The 27706-nt window shown below is 41.4% G+C and overlaps 1 protein-coding gene across 1 annotated transcript in view; it reads right to left on the reverse strand.

The window, feature by feature from the left end:
* sema5a (sema domain, seven thrombospondin repeats (type 1 and type 1-like), transmembrane domain (TM) and short cytoplasmic domain, (semaphorin) 5A) overlaps positions 1–27706 on the reverse strand; it is a 131984-nt gene that overhangs the window by 32522 nt on the left and 71756 nt on the right. Inside the window, exons 7-15 of the mRNA XM_046066236.1 lie at positions 23945–24158; positions 21375–21660; positions 19813–19948; positions 14962–15166; positions 11593–11800; positions 9594–9711; positions 6395–6576; positions 5692–5835; positions 1760–1907 (exon numbers count right to left, since the gene is read on the reverse strand). Of these exons, the coding sequence (XP_045922192.1) occupies positions 1760–1907; positions 5692–5835; positions 6395–6576; positions 9594–9711; positions 11593–11800; positions 14962–15166; positions 19813–19948; positions 21375–21660; positions 23945–24158 (1641 nt within the window). The remainder of the gene's footprint in view (positions 1–1759; positions 1908–5691; positions 5836–6394; positions 6577–9593; positions 9712–11592; positions 11801–14961; positions 15167–19812; positions 19949–21374; positions 21661–23944; positions 24159–27706) is intronic.

Here is a 27706-nt window from a genome sequence, read left to right on the forward strand (position 1 = left end):
TGCGTAAATATGCGGCTATAATACAAGTGAGCCAAGCTGTCCAAATAAAGCCCTCCCCGGGAAAGAGAAAGTGTTACATATGCATGTAATTACAACTCTGGTGGCTGCGATGGCCCCAATTAAGTTCATGTCGCAATGTTCGACAAGGAGCCGACGAGGAAACAAAACAAAACAGAGAGGGACTACAAGTGAAAGTCTAAGAGCAGTAGTGAAAAGAAGTGGCAAAAGGAAGAAAGAGAGGGAAGGGGGGAAATGGAGAGTATTGGGTATATATACAAGGTTCTCTTTTGAACTTTCACACTGACTCAGCTCTCTCTAGTATGTCACTTCCTTGTCTCTAATCACTTCGACACCAGCCTCTCCGCCTACCCTGACACCAATAAAAACTATCTCTAATATCAAGTGCACGGGGAGCCTGAGCTTGTCTCCAAACATAAAAAATACCCCAAATTACAGACAGTCAAAGACAGGCTTTTCCCTTTTGGAATCAGCAGTGACTCGGACTCCCTCATGCTTGCCGTCACTTTACTCTGCCGAACTGAGCTCCTCTAGGAATGCCGCACAGCATTCCCAGGATGCTTCATCGAGGATGATGGTCCTCCGCGTGGTGATAGAAATAAGACAGCTGCAATCTGATGGGAATGCGTGTGAGACAGAAAGTAGGTAGGTAGACGTAGCAGTAGATGATATTGTGTGACTGCTAAATTGCTATTTAATGGGAGGTCAGTCTTTTCATTTGGGTGTTCTGCAGCTACTAATGTGTCATGGGCAATTATCAGATACTATATATGCTCTCTGGGTTGCAAGGTCTTGTGTGGGATGTTTCATAATACTGGCAGTGTATTATTTAGCTTCACAACGGGCCATTACACAACCTGTGGGATGTGATTTTTCAGCTAAATGTGATTTGGGTCTTTCAATGCTTTTTCAGCATTTGGCAGAGTCATTTTTTAAAAACTAATTTCATCCAAAATCTCTTTAATTTTGCACAGTGAATGCCTGAGTCCAATCATTTATTCTGCATACATACAGACATTATGAAAATGCACTTATTCACATATACGCGCATACGGTATAAAGATGTGATATGTGTGTGTAATCCTATATATAAATAATCTAAAATAAGTTAGGTGTAAGGATCAGCATATTCCTAACACCATCCAAAACAATATTTTCCAACCAAAATGGTAAATAAACCCCACAAACAAACAAAAATATACATCAAAGATCTCATGCATCCACAGGACCCTGACCCATATTCGTTAATCCATTTTCAGGAGGGACACGAGAATCTACAGCTATCATGTTGATTCTCTCTTATTTTTACCAGGACTGTAGATGAGTGTGTGTGTGTGTGTGTGTGTGTGTGTGTGTGTGTGTGTGTGTGTGTGAAAATAGCACCAGAAATAACACGAGCATCACATAATTCTGTCAACAAGGAGAACACTCGTATTTCAACACTCCCTTGCATCATTCGTGCGTTGGAGAAAGCTTTGTGGCAGAAAATAAGCCTATTCATATGTGCAGTGATTACTGCGTGTGTGTGGTATTAAATAGGTCTGGGTAATAAATCTGATGGCTGCTGCCACTGTATAAATATAGCCAGGGGATTTGGTCGTGTTAGATGTTCCAGTTTCATCACCGCTGACTGTTTCACCACGTCAAATGGCTCAGGCTGAGTCCTTAAACAATGAATAGACGGAGAGAAAGACGGATATAAGGATGGTGAGCAGCAGAGCTATTGTCTTGTGTGACATACCTGACCACACCCGGGACAGTCGTTGCCGTTCTCACAGGTTCTGCGACGTGACTGGATGCCTCCGCCGCAAGGCACGTTGCAGCGTTCCCATGCCGACCAGGCCGACCAGTACACATGCGGTGGGCAGGGCAGGTGTTCGTTACAGTACCTGGGAGGGAAGAACAACAACCGTGGGTGATCAGAATGTAACTTTACTGAATAAGACGGTTCGCTTACTCTTTACTTTAATCATTACTCAAGGTCATCCAAACAACAAACCATGATCCAAATGTTTTGTGTATAAAATATAGCAGTGCAAAGGGATGGATGGTTGTTGTACTTTCGTATTTACTAGTTGTGGAGGAGACCAGCCTGGGCTGTGTTAGGTGAGGGATTCCCCAGAAGGTAAAAGTAAACATTACCGCAGTCAGCTGCCAGATTTTAACAGTAGAAATGCAGCAGCAGATGCTGTAACATTATATGGATCAGATATGCCCAACACTTGCAGTTTGTGTTCATATCTTTCTTTTTCTTAAGTTGAAAGGTGATCCAAATAAAATTTGACTGCTTTTGTGGCATCTCTGCGGGGAAGTCGCAGTGTTGGTCTGTTGTTTTACCCTCTAGGTCACCGCGCATGTCATGTGACTAAAAACTATGAATAAGCTTAACTTATACTGGGTACATCCAACTGGATCTTGTATCTGTTGTATGACTGTATGACAATGTCTTTTGACTTGTCTGCTTGGCTACTTTATCTGACAGAGTGCTCACATCATATGTGAAGGGCCCTGAAGACGTCACCAGCCTTCTGAAACCTTGCCACTGAACTGAAATTGCTACAAAGAGTTTATTCCACCAGGCAGGGATGTCTGAAAAGGCGTGTAAACTTGACTTAAAACAAACTCCAACAAACCCAACATCTCTCTCTGATGAGGCCACTGAGTGCGGAGCAAACACGGAGCACAGCGAACCGAAACATGCAATCGAATCACTGTCTGTGCACGGCATAATAGCCAGTGTGTACATCTCAGTTCCATCTCAAATCTTAAATGAACGTGCATATGCATTTTGCATAATTCATTGACACAGCCCATTAAAAAAGCCACAAAGATGCATGCATCATCTGTAATTACATCGTTTTACAAGACAGGATTACTGCGATGTCTAAAATACTTAATTACGCAGCCCTCATTATACAATAACGACAGACGATTGCCAGGCTTATTAGAGCCATATAATTTATTTTATAACTTTAACACATACTATAAAACAGCTTTTATTGCTGTTTTGTTGTGTTTTGGCACATGACTGTGCTTTGAGGAAAAGTGAGTCTTCTTGTGCTAAAATAGCTTTAACTTTATACCCTCACTCAAGAGGCTCAGGCTGGTTATTTCCATTGTACCATTCCCAAAAACTCTACTATTGTTTATGGCAAATCAAAAAGCTAGATTCTGTAAACCCTGGCTGTAAAAATCCTTAGAGCAGTGTGTTCTTTTCCACTTTTACTAATCTGCACGCTTGTAGTGGGATCATGCAGCAGGGAAGAGGAGAGTGGAGAAGTGAGGAAGAGTGTGGAGTAAAATCTGGAGCACACTTGAGAGACAGAGAAAGACGTACACACACGCACACACACACACAGACAGACATTAATGCGCACGGGCTTGTATTCAGACACAAAATACCCCTGCTGCACCGCAGCACAATGAAAAACTGCTGCGATCAATATAAAGCAGATTTACAGCTTAGAAATCATCATCACACACACTTTAATCATTTCAGACAAATCGGTGGCTCTAGTCCATCTTATCCTTTTCTCCTCTCTTCAAAAACACACAGAGCTGATCAGACTAAAACGCTGCTAATTACTCGCTATAGGCTGAGTAAGCAGTGTGGACGACGTCAGTACGCTAAGGGAAATACAGACAGAAGGTTCATAAATGCAGGCATTAACCCGCCAGATTTAAGCCCACAGCGCTGCCGTGCACGGTCAGTTTTAGAACATTTGCTTTATTTTTTAAAAGCGCTGCCTGCTGCAAACAATCATTTCAAACTTGTGGGAAGCCAGTTGGCTAAAAGACACAGAAAAGCGGTGAGAGAAGAGGTTCAGTTTTGGCCTATGTGCGTCTCTGTACTTATGAGCTCACACTACATGCACACATGTTTGAACACAGGTCTTGTGCATTAATCCGAGCATGGCACTTTGGGGCAACATGGGAAGAACAAAGTGAGTAGTGAGGCTGCCGACGCCTAACACCTCTGAAAGGAGGACCGTGCCCCATAAAATAAAAGCCTTTTCACAGCATTAAAAGAATCGTTCAGCGAGCAAACGCTGATAAAGTGCCAGTCCTTTTCATACTATGCGGATTAACGCTTGTACAGAAGACTCTACCTATTTCACACATGGGTAACTATAAACAACAGATGTGGTGAAAGTTTTTGGACACCGTTACACGGGTTGAACATCCAATGAGACGTTTTCCCCATTTTTTCCCCCAAGAATTGGAGATCCACATGCCTGACACACCTGGAAATGCTGATATTGAACACACGCACACACACAAACATTTTTTAGCATCCCTATCCTATTTATTTCTCCCTCAGGCAGACTCAAACCGACAGATAATTTATCTGTTAACACATTTTCTATCTCCTTGCCTCACTGTTCCTCTCTCTCTCACACACACACATACACACACACACGAATACTCCCATTGTCTCAAACCACCCTTACAAAGATCCTTTTCCAGCCCTCACAGCTGGCCCCTAACTGGCCTAAGGTGTTTTAAATAGCTGAACCGAGCAAGTGCTGAGAGCATTAAGGGGGAATGAAACAAAGGAGATCGGAGAAAGAAAGAGAGGGGGTGGCAAAACCTGCTTCTGGCCTCCCGTGGTCTTCACTGCCAGCCAGCATTTTTTCTCTGTGTGGCTCGAGTAACTGGGCTGTACTGGTCACTCCGTATATTTTCCCTCAGAGCTCCTGGAGGAACGGCCCTTGAAAGAAGGACCGCTCCTCCAGGAGCATCAGTGAGTAAGAAAAAGGAAGGTGGGAGGTTAGAGGAGGGAGAGAGGAAATGAAAAAGTGCAGAAGGGGGGGGGGTGTAATATAAGGTTCATCCTTGAAGGCCGTATCCAATTACTCGTCCATCGCAATGCTGTTTCGGTTGCTGTGGTAACGATTGGCAACAATTTATTTCTCCATTTTCCTTCCCTGTAGCCCCTGAACTGTATTTATTTGCACTTTTTCTGCCTCCACGTCTGGTTACCGGCAGGAGCTGGATGAAAAACATCAGCTCGATGCCTCACTGGGTAATACAGACACTAAGGACACAGAGGAACAAGGCCTCAGTTCATTGAGAAATACCCGTCTCTATTAAGACAGAATTTAAATAATGTTATATAGTCACCACGGAAGGTGTCACAGCTTTCCTCAGCCGCCACTGTTTTAAGATTTGGATGAACTGAACTAAAGTTTGAGAAACGAATAAAACTTTAAGGATACTCATCTTTTGACCTTATCTACCTGGTCTGCTTTGTACGTCTCTTTGTGCTCTTTCACATACTTTCTCCTTGAAAAGCAGATTTTTTTCTCCACCAGGCCTTGAAGGTTGCTTAGAAACCATACACAACATCTTTAAAAAGGCGATTATTCTACACCAAAGCCTCCAAAGCTTCAAAATGCAGACTCGGCCTGTGTGTGTGAAAGCCAGATAATTACCCGAGCACAGGCCTATCCCACTCATTCCTTAATTGGCTGTCACAAAGTTGGACAGAAGTGAGGGAAAAAAAGAAAAGAAAAGAAAAAGTCACAGTCAAAGTCAACTGCACGTTGCAAATTATGGAACAGAATGGCCTGTTTTCATTTTTTTTACATGCACAGAAATACGGCATGTTTTTGCTTTACTCACTACATGTAAATGAATGTATAACCACATGTGTGTGTGTGTGTGTTATACCTCTCCTCGCGGTTCTGGCCCACGCATACTCGTCCGCCGTGGCGAGGGGTTGGGTTGCTGCAGGAGCGCTGCCGGACCTGGAAGCCAATGCCGCAGCTGGTGCTGCAGGGAGACCAGGAAGTCCAGGGAGTCCACGCTCCGTTTCTATGAAGACACACAGAGCAACATCACTCTAAGCCACTGATGGAAGAACACAACAAGAAGATTATAGCAAGAAGATATTGATACTGTTCATAAAATAAGACTCTGGTAACTTGTAATAAACACTATTCATTACTTTCAGATATTAATAAGACTAGAAGCTGAATTGAAACAACAGATAAATTAATTAATGATGAGAATAATCCTTAGTTGCATCCCCTTATCAATTCACACGTCATATCTTTCATGCAAGGATATGTTCACAAGCCCTGTTTAGCAGGCAGAAGCCTGATGCTCAGCAGCAGCATCTCAGTTCACTTTTGGTGTTAAAACGTTGTAATATGTCAGCCGAGTGAGACACAAAAACACCCCATCAACACTTGTTCTCCAAATAACTGACACTGAATATGCAACACGCAACAACTGTATGTGGTGCGAGGATGCAGAAAATGAATTAACACATTTTTATTTCCATCCCCTAGCCTCTCCATCTCTCTTTCCTGCCAACAAAGACAGGAGAAAGATTTACACAGGTGTGGTGGCGCATCACTACTCAACTTACCTGGAGCAGTTGGCGACTTCCACGCGGATGCCGTGGCACTGCTGGCCACCACACTGAGGGGCGGGGTTATCACAGGCTCGTGTCCGACACAGACAGGACCCCGCGCTGCCTCCATCGTTATGACTACATGTGGACCAGCCTGACCAGGCACCAAAGCCTCCATCGACTGTCACATTACGGATCTGTTAGCAACGAAAAAGGGCCAAAAATAAAACATTTAAGTATAATAACCTTTCTCGGGAAAATGGTCATTGCATTAGACTGATGGTCTCCAGGATGTGTTGCCATGGGAAACGCAGCCCACGGCTACGTTGGATGCAAACAGAAATCAATTTAACTCAAACAGATGCAAAAATAGCTGCATTACATCATATACAGCACGTCCAACATTGTGCAGCTATATGGACAAAACTGTGCTGTAAACACGAGGAAGATGCATGATGAGATTTCAGAACGGCAAATCGATGCTGTGAATGGACACATTCAAAGGACGGAAATATGAGGAAATAAAAGTGGCTGCATAAATAGATTTCTGAAGCAAAATAGAATGAAACAGGAAGGCTCCGATATTAGAGGAGCTACGAATTACGATGTCCTGGGCATACGAGCTAAATACAACATGAGCCATGTCGTCTGCACGCTACATTTCAGGGTGATTTAAAAAATGCAAAGAGCACTTTCATACGGGGAGAAAAGAGAGCGTGATCATCTGCTGCTCTGGCAGAAGCAGAAATAATGTCTGCCCTCCGCTCTTACTTGTAATTGAACTCTGCCGTGTACCTAAATGGGGGAACGCTTGGCTAAGACAGACAACATTTGCATCAATGGGCTGTCTAGAAAGTAAACAACTACAAAGAGACAAACAACATCATCTCCAGCTGAGAATAGAAATGATATGGTGTGGATGCGATCATCGATTTTATACTTTTTATTTGTGCCTAAAACATAAATACACAAAATAATATTTTTTCCTGGTTATAAAAGTACATGTGCAATTTTAAAAACAAAAACAGGATGATAGATGTCTTCTGAGGGACGATGAAAAGTATTCTTGTTTTATGTGGATTATAAGACAAGTCATTTCTTCTTCACAGGCTGAAATTACAACTTTTATATTCTAAAGCATACTGTAACATCATTTTTTTAGAGTGGTGGTGGATTAAAATTGCTTTTAAAAGCAAAGTGGTTCTTTCTAAAAGCATTCGTTGAGTAAAAACTTCCATATTACCTGAGCAAAGTAAGACTCAGACTTCTTCCCTAAAACTGCAGAGAAAGTATTTTCTGCTTGTTTCCGTATAGAAGTGAGTATATGGTGCCAGATGGCGTTTGTGAACAGGTTGGTAAAGCGTATCTCCTGTCTCTGCCTACACAACGCAACTCAGTGTACAAACCCCAGACTTCCAGACATTCTGCCAGTTTAGCCTTTTTCAAAACTGTTAATGGACTCACAGGGAGTGAAACACTAACTGTGATAAAAGACAACTTCTTGTTTTTCATTTTTCACGTCTTGGCATCGAATAGTTGCAAGCAGACAATTTTCCCACTCAGGTCTGGCTTCACAAGCCCTACTGTATAGCCATTTCTTGCAAAAGTTACATACAATGTTATTACTGACAAAGTTAATTCATGATCACTTTAAATGGACTGGACCTGGTCAGACTAAGGTTAAGTGAGTAAATGCATTTTCCATTACTGGTGTGGGTAGTGGTGTGTGGCCAAATGAAAATACATCAAAACTAAAGGATTGGTGGCTACACTGCTGCGGGAAACAAGTAATAGTTTGGAAAAGAAGGTGAAACATCAGTACCTCTAAAGCAGTGATTGCCAAACTTTCTCACGTCAATTTGTGTCCATTTTGGGGTGAAATGGACACAAATTGACGTGGCAAAATTTAAACCACAGACCTCCATTTGATAAGATTTCCCATCTGATAGGATTTTTGGATTTAAATTATTTACTTATTACAGAAGGTTTATAAAACCCATGACCAAAATAGCCATACTTTCTGTCACTGTGTTGCTTATGGATTAAATTATAGTGAAAATAAATAAATTAAATTAAATAAATTAATTAAATAAATTCATCCGTATACGTGAGTTGTATTCTTACGGGATGTGTTTTTCAGTCACTGCTAAACATGCAACATGCTAATTAGTGAGCTTCAAAGGCGCTGGTATGTATTCCACACTTTACGCTTTATGCTAAGCTAAGCTTCATATTTACTGTACAGACAGGAGAGTGGTATCGATCATCAATCTTCTCATCTTACTTTTGGCAAAACTACTTTGGCAAAACTATTCCTTTAAAATTAGTACTACAAGCAGTACAGCTAAGCCAACTCCTTTCAGACTAACATAGCTTAAATGAAAGTGTGACTATGTTTGATGTAATAACGACTACAGAAATACTCTGATTCTGAGTCTCCAGCTTAAGAAAAAAAACGCTGAGTTGCAGTGAAATTATGACGAAAAATGTTGAGTTGCGGTGAAACTGCATATGCATGCATGACTGTGTGTGTCCATGTATGTATCTGAATGCATATTTGGATGCAGTGTGGGGCCAAGTTTCTGCCAGAGCTCTGCTGACAGATGCCACTGGGTGCTCAGTGGCCTGAGTGCCAAATACTCCTCTGAACATGAAGCCACATAAAAGGGTACGTGCAGCACTCTCTGCTGTGACTGGCTTGAAAATGATGTCTGTGAAAAACTGAAAAAAAGCAGAGCCGTGCTGAAATTGATAGGCTTACCGCCCCCTAATACTGCTTCCACATTTGGTGCATGTTAAAATAAATGGAAGAGCTGTTTTGCTAATGAACAAGCAGTCAGAAGTGAATGATTGAGGCAGAGCTCTAGATCACTCCCGGGGTGCACGTCGATCCCTTAAAGTCAAGTTGTTCAGTCCCGGGATGCCTGTCTTTGGCAAGGATATGCTTCTCGGGCTGCTTTTAGGGGCTGTTGCTTGTAAGTTGAGTGTACAGCGAGAATACAGAGCAGGGTGTAGCTTTCAGAGGAGAGGAGCACAGATGAATGTGAGTATTAAATTCACATACAGAGGAGTGAGCACGGAGGCCGAGTAGGGATAATTGTGTTTTCCACCAACTTTAAAGTTTCAAAGTTGACACAGCAAAGCAAGTGAGAAACAAGCAAGTGAACTACATTTGAGGTGTGTACAGATCAGGCAGCAGGTCGGTCATACTCACAGGGCATTTTGTGATGCTCTGCTCCCATTGGCTCATTCTGACACTTTCCTCCAGGGTGGTGCATTTCTTCAACAGCAGGTCCCAACCACAGTATGGGTCCCTGGCCCCCACACACGCTCTGGAAGAACAAAGAGCACAAAGTTCACCTTTAACGGGTTTTTATTAACCTGTCATATGTGAATACAGATTGCTCTGCATTGTGACAGGACATGAAATCAAACATCAGGTTTAGACATAAAAAAAGAAAATAAAGGAGATTATGGAGAGCGTTGGAAGATAAGCTGGTTGGGGAGAAATGAAAAATTGGAAAGGGGAGAGATAAGATGGCAGAAGAAGGTAGGGGGGAAGAATGGGAAACAGCAAATATGGGATTGGGGAAAAAGCAAGAGAGAAGGGCAGAGGCTGAAAGTTAATATAGAAGAGAGGGAGGAGATGAGCTAGTGACAGAGAAGAGGAGAGAGATAAAAAATGGCAAGGGGTAAAATGTTAATTTTGTTTATTTATGAATGTAGAGTATTGCGATGCTTTGCAATGCTTACATCGCATCAGCATCCTAAAATTATGTCTTAACACAATGTGCTGACTGATTTCTCAGGTAATCTTCAGCCAAGCACCAGGATTGCAGTTTTGTGTCTACACACACACACACACACACACACACACACACACACACACACATTTCTGACTCAAATAGCTTATCAGCCCAACAAATATTCACTGTGAGGACACTGTAGCAAAGATAGCTGGATCTGTCTCTGCCATATCACCTTCAGGTGGTTTATCGAGTGCAATAAAGGGCCTGATGTTCCTCGTTTCATGCAAAGGCTGTGACAGCGCGACATATCTTGGAGCTACTAGCACCAACGCAGCCTGACATAACCCTAGTGAAATGTCACCATAGTTGTCAGTGGGTTTCACAAGAATGAACTGAGCACAGGCACTTATGCAAGGACACAAGATCATATGCATCCATCCATATTAAAATGCAGAAAGGCAAACGCTCTAGCACTTGCTTGCACACACGCAAGGCCGCTTATGTAGCGTCTGGGTGGCTAACAAAAAGCAGAGGGATACGGACTGTTCTGACAAGGATATCATGGGTGACGACAGCAGAGCAAAATGAAAGGGAGACAGAATGCACTAATAACTGTCTTTCAGAGGGCGTTAAGGACCTTGCAGATTGTACCCCACCCATCTGTGAGCCAAACTGCACACACAGCCACACGGAGAGACTGCCTTCTAATATTTCAAACAGGTAAACCTCAAAGAAAGGTCAGCAATGAACCCAGTAACTCTCCGTGTAGTGTAGCTGCCAGTCTCTGTGCATGCTTTTATTTCTTTTATCTGTTTTGTTTTTTTCTGACTCTCTCGGACTCTCTTCAAAAAAAAAAAAAAAGAAAAGAAAAATATATATATATATATATAAAAAGGAGGTGATGAAGTGCTGTAATGGCTGCAGCATATATCACAGAGCCACAGCTGTAACATGAAGCCTTAAGTCTTGTGTGAATTCCAATAAGAGCTCATTGTGCGGGAGATAAGGAATGCAGGTGTGATGCCTTTGCTGCGTGCAATGATGAATGGGATCCCAATCTTGCGGTGAGTCTACACACCCTGGCCTCTGTCTCTGCGTTTTTCTTTGCCAATATTTATGCCTTGACGGAGCGTCTTCCAGACAGAGAGAAACTCAATACAGTGTATCTGCTAAACACACACACACACACAGCAGAACTGTGCGCGAGGCAGAAACACATGGTCTAATGACAACGAGAGGAAGACAGTGAGACAGACAGACAGGGCAGCTGTGGGCACCTCTAGTGGCTCAGACAAAAGCTGATTTACAGGGTTTTAAATCTCAGCAAAGGCCCCTCACCAACACCCAGGCCTGGCCCTCTCAGATAAAGAGCATCTTATGAAAGAGGGAGCTTTAAAACTTCATTGTGGGCATATTTGCTTTTGACAGTTTCCATTGAGATTAATGGTTAGTGCATGTACTCACTCTCGGCTCTTGTGGTAGCTGCATCTCTTGAGTGGGATCTTGATGACCTGGTCTCTTACACCCACGTAAAGCTCGCTGCGGCTGTGCAGGATCAGCAGGCTTCGGATCGGCTGCCTCTTCCTGAGAGGGAACAACTCGATCTCCTCCAACAGGCAGCTCCCTGTGGACTGATTGAGAGGCGAAAGCACTTTCCTGATAGTACCGTAATCTGGAGGAGAAAGAGAGGGGAAGAGAGGATTTGGTCGCAACGAGGAAGCTGGGTGTTCATCTGTACGAGAAAAGGTAAAAGTAATGGAGAGCAAAAGATAGGAGAGGTATAAATAGCAGGGAGTTTGAAGAGGGAAAAACAACAAAAAATATATCCTGGATGAGCAAACCTGCACACCAGTCGATGTGAAGTTGTGAACTCAGTGTGAACCACGCAACAATCACTTCCTACCACAGCGGCTCTGAAATAAGACTTTCAAAAAGACTGGTGGTGGCTGGCGTGCCAAGCTTGGTTATGCCATCAACATGCTGTGCTGTAGATGCAACCAGGGAATTTGTATGACACCTGAATACATGATTCCTGGCCTACTTTTCTTTGGGGGGATATTCCAGGGGATAAAACCACTTTGTAGTTCTGAGAGAGAACAGTGTGGAAAATCCATGTCATTGTGAATACGCCCTGACCTTTATTTTATGTAAGGTAGGCCCCTTGAGATGAAGTTAGGGGCAGATTTTCTTTTGGGAGAGCTGAAACAAACATCGTCTATTATACATGAAATCCCCTGGGTGAAGAAAAAGCAATTAGGTGCACAGTGATGCCAAGGGAAGAAGGGTGAATTGCTAATAGATAGTTTCAAAGTGAGGAATATAAAAGTGAAGTATTGCCCCGAGCAGTGTTGGGCAGTAACGTATTAATTAGTAAAATGCTAAAGTAATGTGAATTACTATTTCAAGTAATCAGTAGTCTAAGGGTAAGGGGTTACACTTTGATATTCAGAAATAATATTACAGTTACTTATCCCAGCAATGCTTCATGACAGTTGACAATTTGGTCTCTGTGTGTTCAGTATCTCCAGAATGTTGTCCAGATGCATGTTCAACCATATAGTAGTTTGTATCATGTTACTCTAACAAATACAAATAAATATAACATTACATTAAACACACTATAATATAATTATAATATAATAGATGTAATATACAGTATGTATAATCCCCTATCATAGTATGCTACATATGGTGTGTAACATCGGCATACTGTATTTGCTCATTAATAACACCACTATGTCACTCACATAGACACAGCACTGCACCACTGGTCATGGGTATGTATACTTCTTGCCTTGTAATTTTGACTTTGCTCTTTTTATTTATTTATTTTTTATTTATTTTTATATTAGCTTCAATTACTTTATTATTTTTTTATTTTATCTGGTGTATTATTTATTAATTTCTTCTCTTTTCTCTATTCATATGTGCTTCCTTCTCAGTCTGTGCTGCTATAAGACCCAAATTTTCCCCATGGGAATCAATAAAGGCTCATCTTATCTTATAATGTCTCCTTTTCTAATGCTCCATGTGCTGAAATAATTCCTTTTGCTGTTTTACTAATTAAAAAAGTTGCCCAACACTGGCCCCAAGTTTTTTTTTTCTCAAGGCATGTACGTAACTCTCATCTCCAGAACTGGTAAAAAAAAGTGGTACTTTGGGGAACCAGGAACTTTGAAACAATTAACTGAATTCTGTCCACATTAACACAGACAAAATTAAAGACAAAATGCTGCTGCAGGGCTGACTTTACTAATGAGAGCTGAATAACAAGAGAGGTAAAATCTGCTGCAAGCCACATGTTTGAAAAAATGAACCCTACAACACCTTGACATATTTGGACCCCCAGTTGGAGCTATCAGGTTTTCCACAATGGCCCCAATCAGCAGAGTGCATTTAAGCGTTAATAACAGCATGTGATTAGGTACAATATGTGTGCTACCCAATGGCCTTGGCAGTGTTTCAGATGTTTTCATTAGCGTCTGGTTAGTGTCTGGGGAACTTGCAGTGTGGGCAGCTCTGGTCGGACGCTACATTGATCACAGCACCATGCAAACAATGACTAGGGAGTTTTTGAGGGAGATGCCAAGCAGAGATCCAGTGAACTGGAACAGGTTGTGTGTGTGTGTGTGTGTGAGAGAAAGAGAGAGAGAGAGAGAGAGAGAGAGAGAGAGAGAGAGTGCTTGCATGTGTGATAACTTAAAATAACACTGACGCTACGACAGGAGAACCATGTTGACATTTCCCAGCGGGCCTATGGTACATTAGCACAGTGAAGTGGGTCACTACGTTCAAATTCTGTTCGGTGCACCCATTCGTAATCCATATTGTCTGTTATATTATAATACAGAACAGACACCAAACGCTGGTGTGTATCTGGGGGTCTTGCTGATACTGTTTGCTGCACTTTGCCAAGTCTAATATCACACATTGTCACACCAGCATGATCAAACAGCCTACTGATAAGCAGGGAGCGCCACTCAGTTCAGACAGCGAAAACATGCAAGGGTTAAATCAGAAATGTATGTGGGCGTTGCTAATTACTCGTCTGACACATGGCTGTTTGCTGTTTCATGATGCCTCCGATCTCCTTATGATGGATTGCACGGGAGTGATATGTGGTGCGATATGTGTATGTGCGCTCTGTCAATCCATATGGAGGACATATGGAGGTAAAGAATGATCCAAATTGTATCAGAAGACTAAGCTTTGATGTCTCCTCAGAACTACAGATCTATTGGTTTAATTATTCTTCTTGCAGGCCTTTTCCCCCCCTAATGCTTGAAGTGCACTTCAAGGGCTTAAAGCTCCTGACCTTCGTATAATATTTTAAATGTTCTTCTATAACAATCAATACTCATGAAAACATGAGCATCAATTAAAGCTTAAGTTTGGGAAGCTAGGTTAGGTATTATTTATTGAGGGTTAAACAATGATAAAACTATCCTATGCTTCTCCTGACTGTGTCGGTGTGATTTGGTCAAATTTGACTGATAGAGCTGGCAACATAGGCACAACAACCAAACAACTGTCATCGTTTTTTGCTTCTAGTATTGCTAAATCCTGATTGGTGAACAAAAGTACGTGATATGAGCTCTAGATTAAACCCATGAATGCAGAAAAAATTACAGAAATCTCTCTGGTTATGTAACCAGTAACCTCATATTAAGAAGGTGAGCATACGTTTTCAGGATCACAAAATCACAGCAGATCCATGCAAGGACCCCTCAAAAATATGCCAATGAATAAACAGTAAAATGTGTAGTATGTAGACAGAAATATCTTACGTATGAAAACAGAACAAAACATGTACTCACAGTGCCAAGAACCTACCAGTAGCCAAGTATATAATGTGAAACAGCATGTCTTTCCCCTGCACCACATCCACCGCCACGTGAGTGAAGCGCACGTTGTCCTCCATAAAATAGGGCACAGGAACCACGGGTTGGACCACCTCATGCATCAGCAAAAACTTCTGAGCGTCCTGCAGGTTCCTTTCAGTCAGGTTCACGTAGGAGCCAGAGTCAATGGTGCCGCACTGTGCAGGTGGGTAAGACAGAAAGGAAAAGTTTGACTGACTACATGAATAGAAGCCAAGCTACATTAATAATCAAGTTTTTTATCCAGAAGTACCACCAGAGATGGGAAAAGAGAGGGATTGAGTGACTAAATGAATGGGGCTTGAAAGTCAATTGCTGCCTCATGGTGATGGTTTGCTATCCTCACAACCTTAAGGCCTTGTAGTCAATACACCGCAGCTGATGGAAGAAGAGTGAATGAATGTTTGACTGAGCATGTAGTTTTTTCTCTTTTATTAAATTCTTCTTCATATGCATATATATTGCTGGTGAGTTTTATTGGAACCAGATACTAATGTTTCTGATTGTTCTTTTTAACTTTTTTTTTTTACCTTTGATAAGCTAATATCTTTAAATTCATCTTCGGAGCTTCATTACTGCTAATAATTATAATTACAGTATAATTACAGACAAAAAGACATTCCCTAAGTGCTGCATTATCATACAAACAAAGATCTCCCCACTAAAATATAAAGTATCAAAATGATGTGCAGCCACAACGTTAGGACCTGCTTAGAAAACTGTCACATAAATAGGCAGATTTCAGTCACAGATTAATTTGTTTTTTTTTCAGGCATTGGTGACTCATTCTGTGTCCTACTGGAGTTTTCATACCGAAGCAGAGTCAGAGCCACAGCACTGGGTTTTAATGTGAAATATGTAATATGTAAGATATTTCCCTGAGTTCATTTATTAAAAAGAGTTCAATAAAGTGAACAATCTCCAAATGTGAGTTAAAAGAGGGAAATATTAAGGAGTCAAAAGTATATTTGTGATATTGGAAGGTTGCATAATATATATTTTATATATATATATATTACAGTGAAATGTTAATTTCTTTAGTTTTAATTACATTATTACATTATTATTATTATTTTTTTCTGTGAAACAACATAATAAAATGATCTTTTGGCATTTGTAAATTTTACTTTCCAAGCTGAAAGATGTTCAAAAAAGCATCATATACAATATAATGACCCATTATAGCAATAATAGCATACTAAAAACTAACTACAAGGAATATACGGTATATCTTTTTGTAGCATGTTGTTTGGTGATTTAGAATTTTTTTAAATAAACTGTGACTGTGTGTGTTTAACGTATCTCCTACTTCTAGATTTAATTAACCATTTAAAAACCCTAGCTTAAATGAAAAGCTGACATTTTGGAGATACTTGGTTCTCATAGGACAGTGACAATCCTAATATGCTTTTTAATGTAGTATCTTTTTTCGAACAAGCAGAACCGGAAAAGGCGAGGCGTAAAGCCAGTCCAGCTGAGGCAGAGGTGGATAAGTAAAGCTAACCATGCATGTCCTCTCAGTAACAGAGGTCCCAGGCTGGGTCCAGGATTGTGGATTTAGGCACCATCCACAAAGAACAGGCTTCCTCCACAACATGGAGCAAAGAAAACAAAAATAAGTCATGCTCGACAATTACACTAACCCAAATGACTGGTCCTGTTTTTGTTTTGAACATCGTATCGCAGATGAGCTGCACAGATTTGCTCCAGGCTAACCGTACACACAGACTTGTCGTACTTAGCTGACTGAGACTGGACCTTGGGTGACGATTAGTTCCTGCTGACCAGCTACAGAAGCAACAGCAGGGGCACTTTATACAGATCAATCCATGGCCTTCCCTGGGCTGACAGATGAGAATCATGGTGGGTTTCCCCGGGATGGGCAACGGATCAGTGCCTTCACCACATCAGGAGATGGGAAATTAAAGTCCTGAAGGACAGGGAAATGCAACTCCACGCGTATGTGCTTGTGTGCATCCAATGTGTAGTGTGTGCGTGTATGGGGGCGCTATATAATGACATATGTCTGAGGTTTCCTTTTGTGGTTTGTCCTTGCATTTCGTGCATGTGTGTGAATCCCGAAGTGCCTGCGTGATTGCATTACTGCCACAGCGAGACAAAGTTAGGCGCTGACCAGTGAGGGTCTACGACATCAGTGAATGTACAGAGTGACGGATGGGGTGATTTCCTCAGTAAAGTCAAGGTGAGGGACAGAACCATCATTTGGCTGAGGGCCCATCCAACACTCAGCTGTCACGCTCCTCATCAGCACACTGTGCTCTGCCAGGATGATAAGTGCCACTGAGAAATATGGTTGTATTACAGCATGTTTTTGCCAAATGGGGTTTTGTTTAAAATGTGCCCCACGTCATTTAAAATGCCAGCATCCCAGTAAGATCTGATTACAACATTTTGTCAGTTTTGGCTTCAAATGATCACAGATAATGGGAAAGCACAGACACCTGATCCCTCCTTTTGTGTCGCACTTGAAACCTCTAAGATAACAAAACTTTCCATTAGCATTTGGCTCAGAGTGTAACTTACCATATTTTCCTACATATGGAGCTCAACAATGAATGCAGTTTTACAGTAAGCAATTACAGTGTGACAGAAAACCTATACAACACAAAGAAGGTATTAGCACCTAACGCCCAACGAACATGACTCATAGCCTGAATAAACCCAAGCTGGATCAATCAGTGGGGTTCAAAAAAATGTACGGATTTTCTCTGCAGACAGACAGGGAATTAAGCTCTCAATCAATGACCAGCGTGTGTGTGTGTTGAGTGATGAGTTCATTGTCATAATTATCCCTGTTTGGCAGTAATCTACAACCCTCTTTTTTTTGTGGGCATATTTGTGTACAGTAGATATGTACGTGGCCAGTGGCTTTCATAAGTGTTGGTCTCCCGTAGGTGGACGTACAGTATGTGCATGTACATGTGTGTAGGTGTGTGGGCACAAAGGGCTGAGGGGGAAAAAAGGCACAGGCCATAAATCCTGCGCTCGTAAATCTAATCCTCCAACATTGACAAATGCTTGATGAAGATGTCACTGAAACCTAGATAAAGTGTGCATCGGTCCAGCGGTGAGGAGCAGCTATTGTGCCTGAGTTTAAGTGGAGGGATGCGGATGGAGAGAGAGAACTGATCCTGGTTTATCTTTCAGGAACACAGCCATAAAAACCATATTTTATATATATATATATGTGTGTGTGTGTGTGTGTGTGTGTGTGTGTGTGTGTGTGTGTGTGTGTGATATATTATATATTTATATAGTCTGTGATGTACCTACAGTATGCTGAACAGGATAAAGCTGTGGTCAGCACTGACCAGATTGGTTTTCTGGAAGGTAAGGTGAATTTCAGAAACATATAAATATATGACGGCAGTGAGATGCTTTCTATGTTACAGATTCGTGTGTGTGTGTGTGTGTGTGTGTGTTTTTTTCTTAGTAAACTATTACAGCCAGCAATTTTCTCTACATGAGCACTTCATCCACTTTTTTCTGCATGAGCCTGCCATTATAGATAATGTTTGCGTAACTTCTCGATAGCGGGCATTGCGAACACTCGTGCATCTGCTGGCTTGACGGAAACATGATCGAGGGCCCCGTGATGGGAAACATGTGTGGAAGTGAGGCGTGTGTCACTCATTGGCAGCCAGACCTCAGAGGGAATTCAATCCCTCATGGAGAGCTGCGTGGATTAGCTCCCTCGCTATCTGCTAAGCCCCGGCTACAACTGAGAACCACTACTGCTAATAAAACATTCCCTCTGTGTCATCAGTATAGAGCAGCGCCTAAGAAATCGTGATAAGATGCCACTCGGTTTGCCCCTCCGGGTTTTAGGACAGAATATAAACATAAAGTGCCACTTTTGCAAAACAAGGACAGTTTATTAGAAAGGGACTACAGTTCACAGAACGAGGCCATGAAACATCTTAAAGGAATGATTATGCCATTGTAAAAATAACCGGTTTTAAAACGAACGGTCGTAATGTGTATGTGCATGAGTAGAGAGAGGAATGATTGAAAGAGAGAGGAAATTAATGAGAGGGAAGAGCTTGCTGGGACTCTGAGGCAGGCTCATCAGGGTGAACACACATTTATTTATCAGGACACACACATAACACACCGCATGCATAAATTTCCTTAGGCACGAACAAAGCCACTCATATTGTTCGGCTGATTGGGCAGTGTGTTGGGTCTAAACCACCTCAAGCTTGAACAAATGATCATTAAGGATAAGCGCTGAACTTTAGCTCACATCATGAAATGCCTCAGTGACCATGTTTTTTAGCCATGCTAGCAACAGTGATGCCGATATTGGTGCGTTGGTCGGTGCAAGATTTTGGTCCAGACTGAAATATCTCTGCCATGACGTTTTGCACAGATATTCCTGACTGACTTTAGTGATCCCCTGAATCTTCCTCTGGCGCCTACAGTGGGTTGACATTTTTTGTTTTCATCCTGCAATGTAAAAAGTGGAACGACAAACTACTGGATGGATTGTGACAAACTTTTTTTCAGATATTGATGATCCTGATCCCCTGTGGATAAGTCTGAGTAATGTTATTGACGCCCTGACCTTTATCTTTATCACAATCATCATGTCAAAAGTTCTAAACTAAGATGGTGAACAGGATGAACATTATACCTGCTAAACATCATGTTGTCATTTGGAGCATGTTAGCATTTAGCTCAAAGCACTGCACCACCTCACAGAGCTGCTAGCATGGCTGTAGACTCTTTGTCTTTGTCTCTGTGCTGTTCAAATCCCCAAAAATATGTACAGTTTTGTTACCTGAAAGTCTGGGTTGGGGTTGGGGTAGGGCAGCCACGCTGACCGTGAGTTCTCCTGGTACTTGAAGGGCCCGTTGAAAACCTGTGATATGGCACTGAGATTGAAGGCACACACCGCAGATGCAGCAATGCTGTTTCTGAATGTCAGGAACAGAAAAAAAGGGTAGAGAGACCCAATAAAGGGGAATGAGAGGGTTGAGAGGATGATGGATGAGAGAGGGAGGAACAGGGGGAAAGTATTGGAAGAAAGAAATTTAGAAAAAGGACACTGTAACGCTAGGAGAAAACTCTTGTTTTCTAGAAAACTCTTTTTTTCTGCTAACAACTTGTGTTGGTATTTGTAAAGGTGACCATTGTATGTTTGTATTGCTCTCAGCCAACAATACAAATCAAACACCGGACAGACAGAAGCAGACAGCGGCGTAAGTGATCGTCATTATTGGATTATAAATCCAGCAATAGGACACAATTAAGCTGTTCGGCTTGTCTGATTAACTGTACAGATCTCTGGCCTGGCCTGAAATACAACTTTGACTTTTTAGGCTGTCAGTTTCAACAAGTACTGGTCTCCTCCCTCCAAAGAGAAAGTAAAAAATGAGAGTATTAACTCTCAACTCAAACTGTGAGACTTGGGCAATGTGAATTATAATCCAATGCGGCTGTTCATTAAACTCTGTGCCTGCAGGGGGAAATGTTTCCAATACCCTTCAAAATACTTCTTTTTCAGCAGTGTGAAGGCAGTGGCCATAAAGAACAGATTACTCAGCTTTTAATAATGGTCTGTGAGAGCATGTGTGTGTGTGTTTGTGAGTATGAGAAAGTAAAAAAACAAACACATGAAGAGACAAAAAGAGGAAAGGACGTTTGTGGAAATAGAAACTAATAGTTTTCATCCATGAATGCATCCGATCTCTTACATGTCCGTGATGCAGTGTGCACTTTTAATAAGTGATAAGCTTCTTTCATGGGTTTAAATGTGAGATGTTACTGGAGTAAGTGCTTCTGTTAGTAGCTGGTTTGAGTGTTTATGGGAGGAAGTTTCTACTGGAAATTCAGTTTATGATGCATGCCATGTAACATCATTGTCAAATATCACTCAATGTTATATAGTCAGTGTACACGCTACCAAAAGGTCACTTGCCAAGTTAATGCAGATGCAGTTGAGGTGTGTTTGTTTATGCAAATGACAACATGATGCCAAAAACACTGAATTATACATGAAACTATTCTGTGAGTGCATTTAAAACAACAAAGAACAGAAGAAAAAGCTGTTGATACGTGTATCAACATGCTGTGGGCTGAATCCCACTTTGATTCATCCTTCACAATGCGAGTTGTACTAACTATCAAATATACAGTATCATTGAAACTGGGCTGATTTTTTAAAAAGTCACCAACTCATGGAGCTAACGTTAGCTGAATTTGAATCGTTGGCTAGCTGGTTAGCTAAAGGTCAACTGTGGATGTAAATTCTGTTGGAACATTGACATAAGTTACATGTTGTAAGTACAGTATGAAGGAAGTAAGGTATTTGTTGACATTGCTAAATCTCATTTTACTCACACATTGGTAGTGAAAATGCCGTAGAGTAGCTCCAGCTCAGGCAGGTAAAACGTTCCCTGCAGTTCGTTGTAGTTGAAGGGGATTTCGCCTGGTCGGGAGCAGTTCAGCCTGGCCTTCATGAAGGTGGTCCACGTGTCCTCCAGGAGGAAGCGGCCGCCAATGTCATTTTTACAGACACGCCCTGCGCGGGAAAATACAGTCCGGCCACAGTCATGCTCCACCGCATTTTCCCGGAAGAAGAAGTAGGTGAAGTTGCCGATATCGTAGGAGGAGACGAAGTTCGGTTCTGTTGAAGGAGAGGCAACAAGAGACACGATGAAAGTGAGCTGGGGGAAGGAGACATAGAAAGAAAAATTGAAAAGAGCTAAGAGAAAGATGAAGTGCAGAGAGAGGAAGAAGTGAGAACAATATTTAAGGCTGTGGGAGTAAGAGCGAGTGGGAGAGCAAAGAGGTATGTGTTATGACTGATTGACTCGCAGTGTGTGTAAGCAGGAGGCCCACACAACAGCAGGTGATCAGGATTAATAACTACAGGCCATGTTATTAATGGCGTTGTGTTGTAATAAGAAAACTCATTTTTCACTCCCCAAACCAAAAGGTCAGGATGAGAAATGACCACAACAGGTGTGGCGTAATAGCTCGGACCTTATATGAAACATGTGACCTCCACGACACTGTCACACAGCTAAGGCGTTCATCTTTATGTATGACATTATTGGATCTAAACCGCACACTTTATTCTCGCTGACAGTGATTTAATTCACCTTTAAATGAAAGTGTCCCCCCCCCCCAACTTCTCATTTCAACCCTCTTCTCCTCTGCACCTTTAGAGGGCAGTGCAGGGGGAGACTGAGGGAAAAAAATCAATTCCCCATAAAATTAGTTATTAAACCTTTTCCCAGAAGGTTGCTGCAAAGCGATGTATGTGGTGGCTTTTAATTTATTTTTTTCAATTTAGCTTAAATGTGAATCAGATAAAAGTCACTTGCTGACAAGATACTGATTGACCTGCTCCTCTGTAGGCTGGACACCTTAAGCTGTCTGAAGTTCTCCAATTTGCACTGAAGGGGTTTGTGCCTGAAGCAGAAAAAGGCATTGATTGCTGAAGAATTTGCAATTTTTATGCCCCCTCAAAGAAAGGGTGAGATAAATATAAAGATTTTCTAGTTGCTTACTGACTTTTGAAATAATTGTTTTTACTGATAAAAAGCTAGCAGAACAATTACGAAGAAGATTTTCTGTCTCAGCATTCGCTACACTACTTTGTGCAGCACGGTGGGGATTTCAGAGGGAATACAATCCTTCAACCAAGACAGACAGATTCCAACACCTATGTTAGATAAGCATCTGCCACGCTTGAGTTTCCTTGAGCAACACTGAATACCCACCAGCTGCAGTAGGGGAGACCAGGGGCAATTGTAACAAGGGGCAATTGTAGCATCTCAAATTGCACCAATCACAAACGAGACAGAACCATGAAACCCATCATGCCCGCTCTCTGTGGCCATCACTCCCTGCCTGCCGAATGACAAGCCAAGGAGACATACTTATTAACGTTTTTCTGCCAAGACTCATTTTTGAGCTATGAAAGTAATTATTTTCATCTACAGTATTTTTCTGTCTTAACCATTAATGTCTATGCATTAAAATCTGTCTTTTTTGATGACCATTTTGTTGTCTAACATTTGATATCTTTGTCATATATTAGCTTCATTGTTTCTAGCTAGTAAGGTAGCTTGTCAGAAACCATTTAAAATAGTGTCCAGCTGAGAAAGAACATCTATATATATATAATTTTATTTTATTTTTGATAATTTACAGAAAAGTGTTTGTGGTCAATTTAAATATCTAATGTATATTCTATATAATGTGTGTTTTGCAGCATAGTCCAATAGTTAAATCTTTGGCCTTTTCATTCCCACCAAGAGCCAATTGCTCATGCTGTCAATATCTTCAATGTCTACGAATGAGAAGTCGTCTTAACTTTAAATACTGTCACTATAGTGGTGTAGTACAGAGGTTAAAGTTTTTGCCTCTCAATTTGGGGATCCATTGGACAGGGAGGTTGCCTCCAATGATGCGTTAAGGGGCAACTCAGTGAGGGCTGTCCTATGATGTTTGTCATGTGACCTTGTACCACTTCATAAGAGGAGAAGTTTCAAGCAGTAATATCAATGGATCTTAAATTGTTTTAACCATATCTATATTCTTGGAAGTTTTTTTTTATCCTTGGTATTTATATGAAGTAATTATGTGTGTTGTTACAATTGCCCCCATATGAAGTTACAATTGCCCCTGCATGTGGGGGCAGATGTAACATTTCACATCTAGTGTTTGAATCAATATTGTGACTTTAACATTGCTTGTAAAAACATTTGATTACTATTATTATTATTACAAGTTACCTCTTTAAAATTGTATCCAATTAGTTCAAGAAGTTTTGGAGAAACCAAAAATTGTTACAATTGCCCCCGGTCTCCCCTACTGATGTTCAATAGCTGTGACGGGGGGGAAGCCAAAAGACGATTTTCTCATCTGTAGTTGGACCCTAAATTTTGCCAGCCCCTCACCGTTCAGCCACTTGGAGTTGTACTGGGCGGTGCGCAGCGGTGGCAGGCCGCCCAGGCTGCGGTAGATGGCGGGGTCTCGCCCAGAGAAGTCCATGGCTGTGGCAGCGTAAAGTTCCCCGCTGGAGGTGATGAGGGCAGTGGAGTTGTGGAGTGGGTTGTAGGGACACCGAGCCATCCCGCTGATCTGATCGTGGATCTCTGTCAAATTTGTCAACTATGATAAAGAAAAAGACAAGGGTAAGGTAGGGTAAGGTTTATATTGTGAAGAGGAAAAACAGGCAGAGGGGACACAGGCGTTACCCATGAGAAAATTATTTTGATTGTTTATAACAGGAGTATCCCTTGAGGTAAAAAAACATACCAGTAAGATGCAATACACTCGGGAATAAGATGTATGTTCTTCTTATTTCTAAATAATGGATCATTGCAAAAACAAAAAACTGCATAAAATATAGGACAGAGAATCAGAGGGCAGCATTAAAATGCAAACCAGAAGAAGTCTGGTAATGTTTTGTTTGTTCTTGCCAGTATGTAAATGAGGCAGGCCAAAAAAAAATGCTTAGTCCCATTATGTTTTGTTTGGTTTACATCTACAGCGAAACGCACCCAACAATATATATAAGCAAAACCTTCAGGAGCAGGAAACATAATCAGAGAACGCATTTACAATCATTAGCAGTATAAAGCACACACAATAGAGCAGATGCCGCAAGTCCAATGTTAAGAAACCACCTGTTAAGAAAGCAATATAATTTATATAACAGGCTTCTTAAATAAAGTTACCCGGGGCTGCAGTATTTGGTTTCTGATGTCTCTACAGAAACACCAGCTGTTTGTCTGCTTATAACATTATTATACCACATCTTTGAAAAGCCTCTCTGACTTCCAAAGAGGTTTGATGTGAGATGCAGTCTTTCCTTCTTTGAATATGAGGCCAAATCCGACTCCCCGCTTTTTAAAAATACTTTACAGCGTGACCCTGGCTTAGCCCTGACACACTGCACTGGTTCCTCGTTAAAAAAAAATAAAAATTCAAGCCATAGCTCAGTGACTTAGCCCTGAATTCCAAAAAGGAGTAATGCATTTTTTAAATCCAATATGTAATTATATTTTATGGTGCAAAAGTAAACACAGTATACGGGGATTAGCTCATGGTTTGTGCTTCCATCCAAGTTCATCTAAGTTCTGAGGGCAAACGCATGATGCAAAGTAAAATTATTGCACTAATCTCAGGTTTTAAAATCCACAAATGATAATTGAAATGATTTTATTTGCAATTACTTTTCCATCAATCAATGTTCCAGATTTTCAACTCCTCGCTGGGTGCGGAGGACATCCAGTGACAGCGCTGTAAGTCTCAAAAGATTCATAGCTCAATCTCCCCTGTCAACAATCTGTGGACGGCTCCTCCACACAGGAGGCCAGACTCCATTCGGTGCATGTGTTGGGGAAACGGGGGACTTCTCTCACCAATTTCCCAGAGCCGGTCGATTTGGATCAAGGGGTTCTGTTAACTCCTGCCACCTCTGCTCCACCCAAACCACAACAAAACAGAGCAGCCCTGTCTGAGCTCTGAGATGAAAGCCTGGTATTGATGGGACACATTCTGTGGGCCGGAATGGCCGCTTTTAGGTCAATTGGGTCATTAAGAAATACAAGAGGATGAGTGATAAATAGATAGACTGCAGTGTATCCGCTGCATTTTGAGGAAGTGGAGTGAAAGCCTTCTCTATAGTGCACCCAGCAGCTGTGCGAGGAGGACACTGAAGCGACTCTGAATGCATCTGATACAGATTTTTGGAAAGAGACGGCTCACAGGTTTGGCAGACGGCTGCAAGAGCCAGTTGCGTGCTATGTATGGCGCTACTGAGATCCTTATTATGGCTATAGAGAGAATATTTAACTACACACTATGTAAGGACATCCATCCACAAGCTTTATATAAGCATGATTTGACATGGCTGGCAAATGACACATGCTAGCAGCTATTTGTCATGTGAGTGCAAACAGAATGAAAGAGATGTCACACTGAATTCTGGGTGTTTTGTGTCTTGAGCATTATCCCTGTCATCAGCTTTATTGTCACAAGCTAGATAATCATTGCCTCGGTCAGTGCAACAACCACCATTATCTTTATAATAACCACCTTTATTATCACCACTCTGACCAACAAAATTATAGCAATGGTTTTGAGAAAAACACTCATTTGCACTCAAGATTGATACCACTCATGTTTGTACGCTAATTATGAAGCTAGCCAGTAGCCGACTGGCTTAAATTAGCATTAAGACTGAAAACTGGAGGGAAACTGCTAACTTAGCTTTGTCCAAACGTAAAATGAAATAAATTCTGCCTACCATTACTGTTTTCCCCCGTTTCCGGTCCTTATGCTAAACTAAGCTAATCGGCTGTAGCAATATATTTAGTGCACAGACATGAGAAAGTCTTGTAACAGACAGACTGAAGAAACGGAATAAGCAGTTGTAAACTGGCTAAATACAGCCTCTAACTCAAATGGAATAGTTTCTTCACTCACAGTATATTAATATAGTCTCCTGGAGTTTTCCATTGAAATATTATTTGACCAATTAACGACAGGAAGTTTCTTTACAAATTTAACTTTATTTTATACCACAAACCATTTTTAAGTATAAGAATCTGTGATGACTGCAGTTCTTTAAAGTCTTTGTTACATTTATTTTAATATTGTCCTCAGACATTACACATTTTATTTACAGCAGTTGTTCTTAAAGTGAAAAGGTGAATTATTTGTTTTCACTATATTTCTTTCCATGAGTAACATAGTGCCAGAATATCTATTTTGGTTATGGGTTTCATACACTTCCTGTAAAGAAGCCAAAACACTATCGGCTGGGGATCTACCCTGGGTGTCAGCATTTCCTCTGTGGAATTGGTGGACATGACCATATCTGACCACAGATGTATTGTTTTTAGCTGCGATTCGCCTGTTACTCATGCCGCCTCACCAAGCTCCGTGTGTTCTCGCATCTTTAATGAACAAAGTGTTTCAAAGTTTTGCGCATTCTTTAAGAGCCAAAGCCAACACCTGTCTGATTCCATCACCAACAATCTGGTCGATCATTTCAATCATATCTGCTTGTCGTCACTAAATATTACTGCTCCTCTAAAGGTTAGGCCTACGTCGAAAGCTAGTAAGCAACCCTGGATAAATGACAGCATTCGCAGCCTAAAAAGGGAATGCAGGAAAGCAGAGCGCAGATGGAAAAAATCCAGTCTCCAAGTCCATCACCTCAGTCTGAAGGATTTATTAATTAACTACAATAACATGGTTAAGGATGCGAGAACACACTATTTTTCTGAACTCATTACTACACATAAACACAATCCCAGGTTTCTGTTTAAGTCTGTGGATCAGCTGGTAAACCCAACCCCTCCTTGTGCCTCAGCTGGAAGTAATGATGACTGTGAATTGTTTTTATCTTATTTTACCAATAAGGTGGTGTCAATCAGAGCCTCTATTACCCCCGCGGCCTCTTACTCAGAGGTTCCTCACCAGCAACAAGAGAGTTTTAACCAGTTTTATCCCATCGACTTGTCTGAGCTTTTAAAAACAGTAACACAAATGAGAGTGTCCTCCAGCCCACTTGATGTAATACCTACAAAATTTTTACTGAAAGTAATAGATTCTGTTGGGCCCCATTTGATCTCTGTTTTCAACAGCTCCCTATCTACTGGTTGTGTCCCTGATTATTTTAAAACGGCTTGCGTGAACCCACTTTT

The sequence above is a fragment of the Micropterus dolomieu genome, linkage group LG01 (assembly GCF_021292245.1).
Source record: "Micropterus dolomieu isolate WLL.071019.BEF.003 ecotype Adirondacks linkage group LG01, ASM2129224v1, whole genome shotgun sequence".
Classification (NCBI taxonomy): Eukaryota; Metazoa; Chordata; class Actinopteri; order Centrarchiformes; family Centrarchidae; genus Micropterus; species Micropterus dolomieu.